General features: G+C 46.1%; 1 protein-coding gene across 1 annotated transcript in view; it reads left to right on the plus strand.

Annotated features, from left to right (window-relative positions):
* Window positions 1–5,320: 5,320 nt before the first annotated feature.
* The window catches only part of LOC310799455 (properdin-like), a gene marked incomplete at its 5' end in the record, with an annotated part of 38,871 nt that continues 31,411 nt past the window's right edge, over window positions 5,321–12,780 (plus strand). Inside the window, 2 exons of the mRNA XM_083662040.1 lie at window positions 5,321–5,445; window positions 6,355–6,611. Coding sequence (XP_083518166.1) covers window positions 5,321–5,445; window positions 6,355–6,611 — 382 coding nt within the window. The remainder of the gene's footprint in view (window positions 5,446–6,354; window positions 6,612–12,780) is intronic.

Raw genomic sequence — 12,780 nt, forward strand, 5'->3', positions numbered from 1 at the left:
TCAAACTTGGACTGATAATCTTGTAACATAATTTGAGTTTATTCAGGTAATTTATTAATAATGTAATTATACATCCAGCGGGAAACTGACTATAATGAAGACATGCATGTGCCAACTTTGATGATGTGGTGTTCAGTATTTTAAGACATGTTTTTTTTACTTCCTGAAATGTTGTAGCCTAGTAGGCTATATATATATATATATATATATATATATTATATATATATTATATATATATATATATATATATATATATATATATATATATAACAAAAATACACTGGAGGGTTGCTTTAAACAGAAACACATGACCCATCACAGCTCAACTACTTTTCTACTTTTTCTGGGCCAAACTGCAGGTTGTTTTCTGCTGTTTTCTATTGTTTCTACTGTTTTCTACTGTGTATTAAATGTGTCTGTCCGGTGGTGTCTGGTTTGTTGTGACTGGCAGAGAAAACACAACTGACAGCGGCAATAGAGCTCAACAGGCACCTGACCTTTTGTGACATTTTCTGCTCTGGAAGTAAGTTCCCTGCAATATCGGCCATTGTTGATGACGTATCAAAGTGCACCACAGTTGCTCCATGTCGAAAATAAAGATGGACGCACATCATTTAACCAGTCAACCTTGTCTGTTTATTTAGACAATTACATGTCAATACAAACAGTAAACATTACATGGTGTCAGATAAAAAATAGTTTGCATCGACCTGTCGACGGAAGATGGAGAACACAGGTGTTCCGACACCACACATGGATTGGGATTCGTCTAATCTGCCCCACGCATGGAGAAAGTTTCGGCAGCATGTGGAGCTGATGTTCTCCAGCCTGCTGCACGCGAAAAAAGGAGGAGAAGAAATGCAGCTGTCTGCTCCTATGGATCGGGAGAAGGGCAGAGATGTCTATAACACATGGACTCTCACTGCAGAGAGGAAAGTACTTAAAGGGACACTCCGACGGTATTCAACCAGTTTTGTATGTGTACTATGTAAATGTTGTTAACACATGGACACAGGCCTCTAAGTCCTCACCACACTACATCTGAATCTAGTCAAACTGATACACTTAGGAGAAGCATAGCTGTCAACACACAAAAGCATCCTGGATGAGTTTGCTGATGTGTTTGAGGGCATCGGACTGTTTGCTGGAGAATGTAGCTTCCACCTCAAACTAGGGATGTCGACCGATAACCGTTTAATCGATAATCAACCGTTTCAACATTAACCGATTAATACTATCAGTTAAACGGTTAAAAAATATTGCACGTGCCGTTTAACACGTGCTACAGTATGCCATGTGGGTGGGCAGCGCAAATGCAAGTAAAAATGTAAACACTTGCATCAGTGGGGGAGTGCCTCATAATCATGTTGTTGTTTCCCTGCATAGTGCATTAGTGCATTGATCATTGTGGTTGATAGTAAAACATTACTTTTTCTTCACTGGCTATTTCTCTCTCCCTCCCTCCACGTTCATCATGCGCACTGAATGATGAAACACGCGAAACAAATTTTTACAGTAGTTTTTACCGTGTTCTAAAGATGCAGACATGAAGCAGTCTAATTGATGATTGAAAAGTATCAATTAACGTTACTCTTTACTGTCCAGCACATGCCAATTCGGAGAAATTGTTTCACAACGAGAGACGGATTGTTTTGGAACTTTTGAAGACCACCCGTTATTTTAAACGGGCGAAAGCGTGCCAAGAGCATTCTGATGCACGTCAAACTGCCTTTGACGCCCGTACTCCGAACCCGTTTCCATTTTGGAGTGTCAACATGAGGGCAGCAGGGACCAAAGTGCTCTGAGCCCCGCCATCTCTCTCCATGCGGTGACTTTCATCCCCGCCGCCATGTGCTCCGCAAACAAATCTCAAGGCACTTTAAATATAGCAAGCATGTAAACTATAACGCTACACTACACACTGAGTGAGAATGCTCTTCTAAACACATCGGCTACTAATATATATTTCCCTGCATCTCATGATGAGATTAGATCGGTAAAAAGTTTGGACAGACTGCTTCATTTTTTTATCCTCCCGAGTCCCGCAGCACTGCATAATGGACAGGTAGGATGATTAATTACAGACTCTGGCTTACAGCGATAGGTTGAGGCGATGTCTCGTCATAGATGCTGGGTTAGCTGGCTCAGCCTGGCTGGGGGCGTAGTCAGGGTGGGGTAAATCCCCCGTTCTATCCATTCAGCAAAGTTAGAATTTAGCTGCTAGCCCAGCCCAGGCAGACACGATCGGCGATTTGACCACCACAGTAAATGCACATCTGAACAGACGTCTTGTGTTCTGCTTTAGAATCCCCAAACCTGTAGTTTAGAGCTGCAGCACCAACCTTTGGTGAGTCAGCTTATTGAGATATATGGGCGGCTTTACCCCACTCGTGTGCCAGCCGTATAACATTTTGTGGGCGTTCTCACACATGCCGACTGTCTCTATGCAAAACTACGTTATAACAACTTTTTATTCATCGGTCATTGTGCCTGCCTACATATAAATTAGCCTTTTCCCCAAAATACTGATGGTTCTGTGCTGTCGGTATGTAGCCCATCTGATGCCTGCGTTTGGGTCAAACACTGACAGCTGCGTGCGGACTTGCTTCACTTGTCATGTCGTGCAGCCGGACACACAGAGTGCATATAGCCACCTACAGCCCTCGTCGCAGATGAAGAGAGGAGAGGGAGAAGGGTGGGGAGAGAAGCAAACTATTTTTTGCAGATCTCAAAAGGAGGTAAACCACTGTTGAATTAGTGAGAATGTCAGAATGATGTCAGAAGGAGGAGAGAGCAATGAGCGCGTCAGTGCGCCCTGGAGGCTTGGGGCGGCTGGGTGTCGTGATGTGCTATTCAAAGTGGAAATTTGATCAATTAACAATACATTTCGTTCTGAGCTTTTAAAATTCGTTTCTGCTGGTTTTATTAGACTATTTCCGACACCTGCAGTAAGATAATTAATTTGAGAATTGTGAGCGTGAGTATGGGTTTTTTCCTCCGCGTTTCCCCCTTCTGCAATGCACGCAGCTCCTACCATAGCCTATCGGAGGAATGTTTTTGTTTGGTGTGCTGGAGGATTCAACTTGTCTTTTCGTTTTGTTAATGTGTTTTTTCTGCTTGTAGATGTAAAAATAAACGCTTTCTAATGGAAAAAATCAAGCATTTGTTGTGGTAATGGTTTAATGGGGCACAGACAGTCAAATAGCGCATTTTAATCTTCTCGCTTAACCGACCAATAGTCGGCTAATGAGGTTGTTGGTTGTCGGTCAAGAAAAATTTTCATTTTCGACATCCCTACCTCAAACCCTCGGCAACACCAGTAGTGTGCCCGCCTCGCCGCATCCCATATGCTTTGCATGATTGGCTCAAAGACGAGCTAGATGACATGGAATGGACATAATACAATAAGTCAAGGAGCCCACCGAATGGGTAAATCAACTAGTAGTGTTGGAAAAGCCTAAAACAAAAAAGCTGTATAGATCCCCGCCCCCTAAACGACACCATCCAGAGACCACACTATCCGCTCCCTACTCTAGACGATGTTACACCAAGACTAGCTGGGTCACAGTACTTAACACATTCACTGCCAACAACGTGTAAACACGTTTTCAGAATCCAGCTGTTGACTGCCAACAACGTGTTAACACGTTTTCAGAATCGATTTTTTTTTTTTGACGGTGGATCGTTGATCTGGCCCTTTTGCATCTTCTATTATACTGTTAGAGCCGCCGGGCGTGTGCAATCCATTCCGCCGACCCACTGAGTGGCGACGGTGCTCAGACTATTGAGTGTTGTTTGGCCAGAAACGCACGCATTCCAGCTGAGCTCAACCGAGGACCCAGAAGCGAACGAGCCTCATTCTCATACTGTAGGCGAAAACCTTTCACACGGGCGCACGGCGGTGGGGGGTTCCAAAGGTGGACTGGGTGGAAAGCACACTTTGAAGCGCGCAGCATAAAGCCTAGAGTCACACAAGGCTTCGTCAAAGCTCTCAACCGAAAATCCAAGAACGGATTAAGCCACATCCACACTCGCCGACGAGGGGCCGCCAGAGAGGGAGGCTGCTGCTCACTGCTCAGACAGGCAGGAGAGACTGGCTTGTGACTGACAAATGCTGCTGAAATCCACCAGACACGCCCACGGAGGGAGGAGTTGTAAGGAGAGGGGGTGCGGGTGCTGCTATGGAGGAAATTACTGTTCAGAACTATATTGTTTATGTCTGATGTCTCACTGATGCCAAAAATAAATGGTTAAAGTGACTATTTGATTGAATTTCACAAAACTGCGATTATCTCAGCTTTTTGTCTCAGACGCTGAAACCATGCTGTACTCAACGGCTAATATCTACATAACTACTAACTCTACAAACTAACTCTTTTAGACAGAGAAAGCACACATTCTATTAGTACTTTTGTGAACTTTGTGTTCACAAAGTCCAAGCAGAAAATTATCCTTGGCTCTTGTAAAATGAGCCAGAATCCTCAAAAAAACCCTCTGGCAAAAGCTACCTACAGTAAAAAAAAAAAAAGGCTGGCAGTGAATGTGTTAAGTGTACTCGACGCCAGATCCGGCTACTGGACAATAAAACTCACCCATGAATCATCCATGCTAACCACGTTTAACACGATCTACGGCAGATATCGGTTTAAGAGGCTACCTTTCGGGATCAACTCTGCACAGGATGAGTTTCAGAGGAGGGTGGATGAGGCCTACGAGGGGCTTCCAGGCGTTGCCACCATCGTGGATGATATCTTGGTGTATGGCCACACCAAAGAGGAGCTTCTTCTTCTTCTGTTTGGTAATATGGCGGAACAGAAGAAGAAGAACTACTTCCAGGGCAGGTCATAGTTGACTTGCATCCAGTTTGTTGTGTAGTTAGCTTAGCCTGCCTAGCCTAGCACATGTATCTGATTACAAGATTATGGACGATTCATTTAAATGGCCGCCCGTGAGGAATAACGTCATATGAATTACAAGCAGCAGCCGGGAATATTGCGGGAGCTACTATCTATGTGACGGACAGCAAACAGAGCAGGCTGCCGGCAGCACGGAGGTACATTAGATTGCTCTTATCTCATTCTCTCTCTGATATAATGAGCATATGAGCCGCTGTGTGTCAGAAAAACAATTTTTTTTACAAGACATAAATACAGGCAATTCACATGCCCAGTTTTCCTTGTTTTCAGGTCGCAGATCAAACTGATTATCGTTTCTACTGATGCTAATCAAACCAAAGTTGTCAGGGTGACTTAAATATCATATTTAAAGCTGGAAATAAGGGTGTAACAAACTGGAATTCTCCTTTAAGGCAATCAGAGAAATGGCTTTCTCATGGTACAAGGCAGAGTTGGAGACCATACTGGGCATGGTCACATACCTCTCCAAGTTCGCCCCCAGACTCTCACAAGACAACAGCTCCTCTGTGGCAGCTGTTAAAGGAGAACAGTGAGTTTGTGTGGGACTCAAATCATGATGTTGCCTTCTAACAAATGAAAGACCTCCTAAACACAGGAGCCGGGCCCAGTACTCATACTTTGACCAAAGATGTGACACTGCAGGACACTGCAGGTCGACGCCTCAAAATGCGGCTTATGCTGCCTACACACTAGAGGATTTTCAAATCTTAACCGATTTTAAAAACATGAGAGACCACAGACATAAGGACAATTTCATCAGATTTTAACATTAAAATCGCCTGAACGCACACACTAGACGATTCGGCCAGACTGCGAGACCACACACCAGCCGTTTGAAGTACCGACTCACAGCGATTCCAGCAACTAGACTGTAGGCTGTTTATATCCCACAAAACCGCAATTTTTTCACACAGACAACAGCAGATGGCTCTCCAAACATGCACCGAGCGGCGGGTCCACTTCAAGCAGCGCGGACACCCTCGGAAAATGAGCTAAAACAACGTCCTGTCTGAGAGCTCATATTACAGCATATCCACTCCCTTGAAGCAAACAAACCGCTCGGCACATGTTTGGAGAGCCATCCGCCGCTGTCCACCCTGTTTTAAGCTGTGAGGATGCTGGAGAGAGAGGAGCTACATGGCACTGCTGTTGCCACAACTCGTAGCGCTGCATTAACATCCGGGTATGACCGTCGACGCGTCCCGGTCTGCTCGCTCTCATTGGCTATTGCGGGTTCCGTCGGGAGACAGCCATCGTAAATATCAAACATGTTTGATATGACCGATTCGAGATCGGGCCGGCTCCGATTCAATCAATAATTTATTGACACCAGACACTTGACAATTATTTTGACAAAAAATCGGTTGAGACTAGCCTTGAATCGGGCCACGCCCCCCCGAGGGGAATCGGGCATTAAATCGGGCCTTTTATCCTCTAGTGTGTGGGAGGCATTAGGAGCAGTCCTGCTCCAGGGAGAGAAACCTGTCGCATACGCATCCAAGGTGCTCAACCAGACTGAAGAAAACTACGCTCAGATCGAAAAGCAGCTGTACGCAGTGCTGTTTGGATGGAAGTGGTTTCATCACTACCTGTACGGACAGGTGATCGTCGAGTCAGACCATAAGCCGTTGGAGTCTATCATGCGTAAGCATTCTGTCAGCTGCACCTCCACGTCTCCAACGAATGATACTGCAGGTATAGAGATACGACATCACCATTGCACACAAGCCCAGTAAACGGGTCCATGTCTATGTTCCCCGGGTTCTATGTTCCCCGCTCCTGTTAAAAAGGGTTCTATGTTCCCCGGGTCCTATGTTCCCCGCTCCCGAAAAAGGGTCCTATGTTCCCCGGGTCCTATGTTTCCCGCTCCCGAAAAAGGGTCCTATGTTCCCCGGGTCCTACTGTCTGTTCCCCGCTCGTATGCGTAAAGTCGGCGAGTGCAAACCGCAGGGCCATAACGGCAATATACATTGAGAACGACAAATCCCCCCCCAATATTTAAGCCTGATAAAATGTGTCCCCCCCCCAATAAATTGATGTAAAAAAATAAGAAAACAGATTTACTGCGCGATACAACTGTTTGTGGCGCTCCTAGGGGAGAGCAGAGCAAGGAACTAACCATTCTACTAACACGGAAATTGATGTAAAGGGTATATACTGTATACCACTCCCATAACATGTGTGTATCACTTAGGGTGTCGTCATAGTCTATTTTTAATTTGTCTTTATTGAATGTTTCAAAACTGCATGTTTAAATAAGAATAGGCAAATTATTATTTCCACCCACCACTCATTTAATTTGGTTAATTAGTTACTTTCATGTAAAAAGTTTGGAAGGAACACGCTGCATCATGGGAGAAATATGCAAATGCATTTGTCCAATGTGGTCCAATGACCCGGGGAACATAGGACCCAGACACTCTGTCCAGAAAGCCGATTGAGTGCAGTGACCGCTCACTGAGTGAAGGCATGGACTACAAGTTTCAGGGCATTTGGAGGCAGAATTAGGCTGTTATGAAGGCAAAAGCATTAGTGTAGAAAATGCTCCGTAATGGCCCACCATCAGGCCTGTTCTTGGGGCAATTGACGCCCACCAACCAAGGAGCCCACGAGGCAATGAATGGGTGATGATGTCAGAGTTCACCTTGTGAGGTCATCGGCGATGTCAGAGTTTCCCCTGTGACAGACGTGACTTTGTGAGGTCATCGATGATGTCATACCTCCCCGGACGTTGTGACATCACCAATGATGTCATACCTCGAATGTGGGGGGGTATAAAGGTGTTGTTCTGTTATGATAGCTATGGTCCTGTTTCCCTTTCTGCAATCTGTAAGCTACTCTGTATGTTGCTTCTGCCTTACTTTCTGCCTGTGATACTTCATTAACACATTGAGTGCCAAGGACGTCTGTGGACGTCCTAAAAAAAAGTAACGAGGAGTGCTAAGGAAGTCTGTGGACGTCCTAAAATCATAATTCATATTATTCCATAATTCTGCTGTTTAAGGTCGTACCTAGCCAGTGAGCATGAATCCCTTCAAGGGATCACACGGCGCCACCTTAAACATCGACACGGGAGCTGCGCCACCCACCTCAGATCCTTTACTTTGTGCAGGAGAAAGCAGGGAAAGACGTGATCAAAGGGGAAACCGATGCATGTTGCAGCCAGAGCCGTATAGATTGCTCTGTCTGCAGCGGACAGTTGGCTCGGCTGCATCCGCGCCCACAACTGAGCTCTTCTGCTTCTATCTATCTGCATATAGTTTCTCCACACGATTCCCTGCCAGAAAGCCAGCACCCGAAGCCGAACGGCCAAACCTTTTCGTTCAGTCGCGTTTGGCATTTCCTTGTTGCGCGCTGGGATCCGTCCGGGGCAAAAACGGAGTCTGTGATCAGTGATGTCACTCGATAGAGCAGGCAAGGCCACACATGCTGCGGGCGAGGCCGAAGTTGAGCAACTGTGCACTGAGTGACGTCATTCCATGATGTGACCAGTCACTCAAGCAATTGTGATGTCATAGGATTCCTCCCGACAGTCTCTGTACTACCATCCACTGCATTTAATTCAGATGCTCCTAGCAGCCAGTAGTGGTAAATATATCACGATAATTATGGAACTACGGTTTCATGAACTACAGATGGCTGCCTTGTCACTTCAGAATCGTGGCAAGAAGGTTCCGAAAGAGAGAAATCTCTGCGTGACATAGCTCTCTATGTCATCCAAAGTCACCGACGTGCTAAAGTTGATATTAATATCTTGACCTGCACTGGCACGATTGGATGTACATCCACTGCATTTAATGTACCTGCTATTAACAGCCATCCGTAGTTCATACCATTGTTGCATGGTGTAACCATCGCTTTCTATAAAGAGCAGGTGACTTTGCAGTGAGTTTGATGGTCACATGACGCTTTAACAGATAAAATATTTCAACACACCAGCCCGTTCTCACTCTCACACACACACACACACACACACACACACACACACACACACACACACACACACACACACACACACACACACACACACACATACTCATGTTGTCACTCCCAACTCGTCAAATAGTGACCTTTGGTCAGGACTGGGTTAAAAAATATTGATATATCAATATTGAATCATTATTCATTGAAGGAACTGATGTTGTCATTTGCACTTTAACTGTTGTGCTGCACTTTAAACTGCTGCTCTAGACTGTTCTTATAATGTTTTTATTTGTTTTTATCTATGTACTTTGTATTACGCTTTTTGCAACCCAAATTGCCCTTTTGGGACACTTAATGAATCTTGATATCTTGGTGTGTGTGTGTGTGTGTGTGTGTGTGTGTGTGTGTGTGTGTGTGTGTGTGTGTGTGTGTGTGTGTGTGTGTGTGTGTGTGTGTGTGTGTGTGTGTGTGTGTGTGTGTGTGTGTGTGTGTGTGTGTGTGTGTGTGTGTGTGTGTGTGTGTGTGTGTGTGTGTGTGTGTGTGTGTGTGTGTGTGTGTGTGTGTGTGTGTGTTTAAACAGGGAACTGTTGCATCATGACAGGTCAGTTTGAGGCTGTTGGACTTACAGGAACTGATGCACGCGCACACAAAGGGAACAAAGCGAAAGAGACATTAGAAGCAAATAAACCTGTTATATAACAGACACAGAGAGACACAGAAAGACAGACAGACAGAGACACAGACACAGACAGACAGACAGAGACACAGACAGACAGACAGAGACACAGACAGACAGAGAGAGACACACAGACAGAGAGAAAGACACACACACAGACAGAGAGAGACAGACAGTCGTCAGTCAGGTCTCTTCAGGCTGCCTGGCGATCAGAGGAGCATGAAGATGGATCTGTGTGTGCTGGTTCTACTGCTGGTCTCTGTGGAGCGCTCAGGTCAGTCTGCACCATCTGCTCCTGTTCAAACTGTTCTCAGGTCAGTCTCCACCATCTGCTCCTGTTCAAACTGTTCTCAGGTCAGTCTGCACCATCTGCTCCTGTTCAAACTGTTCTCAGGTCAGTCTGCTCACGCCCCACGACTTGGCTATAAAGCACCATGGCGACGTGAGATCACTGATTGTTTATATCTTCATCTGTCAGGGTGCAGTGCTTGTGACAATAGCCACTTTCACACAAGTGACTTTTATGAGTTAACGTTACAAAGCAACCAACACAGTCTGCTGTTGCCAGGTAGCTGCTTGGGCGCGTGCGAGTATGGTGCCAGCTCGTTCACACGCTGCCTGCAGTTACTCTAACAGCCACCGGTGTCAGTAATAGTTAGAACTTACGGATAGGACCTTTTTAAAAACAAAACTCTCTCTCGTAACGGACAAGCCCGTCTTTTATTGTCACACGAACACCACAATACATGCATGCGGCCACAACACACTCATGCTGACGGTGGCCGGTGAAAAGTGTCCTCTGCATTTAACCCATCCAGGCATGTCCTTTCCTCCGAGGGGCAGGCCAGGAGCAGTGGTCGCTTTCTCGTACAGCGCCCGGGGACCAACTTCGGATGTTGTCATCAGTGGTCGGATGACGATGACAATCTGATTTTCTGCATGTTTTTAGTGGGGGGGTTATATACGGAGGAACCCCCTGGGGGGTACGGGGAGAACATGCAAACTCCACACAGAGAGAAAGGCCCTTACGACGAGATACCCCACCTGGGCAGTAGGCACTGAGGATATGGGGGGGATCACAACCACAGCGCTCACAGTGTCCCAGGCGAGAATCGAACTCAGGACCTTCTAACTGTGAGGCGACAGCTCTACCACTGAGCCACCGTACCTTTAAGGTAAAAAGAGAAAAAGAACGAGGAAAATATGAAAAAATAATAAAATAAGATAGATGGTTTAGCAGGGGCTCATAATATGGGATAGTTGTGGCAATGGGGGAGTAACGTTAGGGATTGAGCATGCTATCCAGCCTCCTCTGACACAGCTTGCCCTGTCATAAGTAACCTTGCATCACCAGGCTCTCTCAGGTGTGCATTACTACAGGCAGGAAGACCCGCCCCTCGTTCCGGTGGATCTTCCGCTTTGTGTCCGACGGTGTTTTCGTTCCCCCATTTTACCGTTTTGACCGGTGTGTCAGGCGGCAATGCCATTATTTGGTTTTAGTTGTTTTTTGTTTGTCTTTTAGCTTTTGGGGTAGCTAGATACTCGCGTCGCCCATGTTTTCTGAACAGAATGCAAGGATTGAGGGGAATATTTTCCTGGAGTACAGCACTTTGGTTCCGGGCGGAAGTCGTGGGTGCGTTCCGCCCATAGCCGGAAGACTCGGAGCGAGGTTTCTCCATCCAGACTAGTCATAAGAGAGTGCCTGAATCGTGGCTATTGCCTGATTGGGATGGCAGGTTATTACTGCATCTATTGTTACAGTAAAATCCCCCATACTGTGTTGAGACTGCTGTTTTCCTTTAGCTTGCCAGCTAACCGCCACTAGGAGCTGAGCTAACTGCCCAAACTATGTGTAAGCTGTAAAGGATCATTTTGCTTAAAATAGAAGAGCAAATGGGCGGGGCTAAGATCACAATCACAGTCACTACTATGAGCCATAGGGCCAACCAGAAAATTGAGGCACCGTAGCGACGCTGCAGTGGACCGCTCACGTTACAGTGCCAACCTCCTCAGTGGAGGACAGCGTATTATATCTATCATTGTAGAGCCACCTCTGTCGTGAGATTGTGACTGCAGTGTATATTCACCCAACTAACCAGAGATGATTGAGGTACCTTGCTTAATAGCGACAAGCTTTTAATATTCTTAGAGATATTAATGCAAAAAAACCTATAATCCTTATAAAAGGGAGTAAGTGTTCTCAGTGTCTGCGTTTTCGGTCCACAATTTCTGTCCCACATTGTGAGATCTGTGATTATTTTGATCAGTAATGATGTCACTGATGATGTCAGAATGTCTATGACATCAGTAACTTGCATAACCCTAACCCTAGTTTCACATAGTCAGCAGACCCAACGTCGACGTCAGCAAGCTTCCAGCGACGGGGGGTCTGAATCACAAGTCTCTGAATCACACGAGACTTCCAGCGGCTCCTAGCTATGCTGCAGGCGAAATCTGGTTGGCTGGGCTGTGACGGAAGTTACGTCATACAGCGTGCCTCCCATAGTCCGGCAAGGAAACACAGTGAGTGGAGCACCGTGAAGAGACTAGTCTCGCAGTGCCAGGAGCGACCAAAAAGTAGCGATAGGCTGTCTTGCAGGAAGAATGAGTGGGCAAGATAATTTAATGGCTGCGTCACAGAAAGTGTGCCAGGTCCACATCGTAGATGCTCTCAAGAATATGTTTGTTGCAGTTGTTGCAGTTCACCCGGGGTGGATTTAGCTGATGCACACATTCCGAATGCACTGCCCACGAGGTCCCTGGTTGGTCAATTCATATGTCTGTCAGCAATATACAGTATATATAGATAGAGATATAGATATAGATTTTTTTTTTTGCTTGGGGGGCGGGCGTTAACCACTTTTCAGAGTTGTTTTCCAGACGTAGATATAGTGTCTGCGGCTGGCACTGCGAGACTACCTTAACCCTCTGTTGGCAAACTGCAGTGGGTCGAGGAGGGGGTCTGTGATAGCCTTGACTCAATGAGGTGGGTCAGCACAAGACGTTCGAAGGTCTTCATAACCACAGATAGGGCTACTGGTCTGTAGTCATTAAGGCCTGTGATCCTCTGATTCTTTGGAATGGGGATTATGATGGATGTTTTGAAGCAGACAGGAACCCTGCATTCCTCCAGTGAGATGTTAAAGATGCCCGTGAACACCAGAGCAAGCTGGTCTGCACAGTGCTTCAAAGTGGAGGGTGAGACCACGTCCGGGCCGGCTGCCTTGTGCGGGTTCTGTCTCTTGAAGAGCTTGAAGACATCCT

Source organism: Poromitra crassiceps (genome assembly GCF_964638095.1).
Source record: "Poromitra crassiceps genome assembly, chromosome: 2".
Taxonomy (NCBI): Eukaryota; Metazoa; Chordata; class Actinopteri; order Beryciformes; family Melamphaidae; genus Poromitra; species Poromitra crassiceps.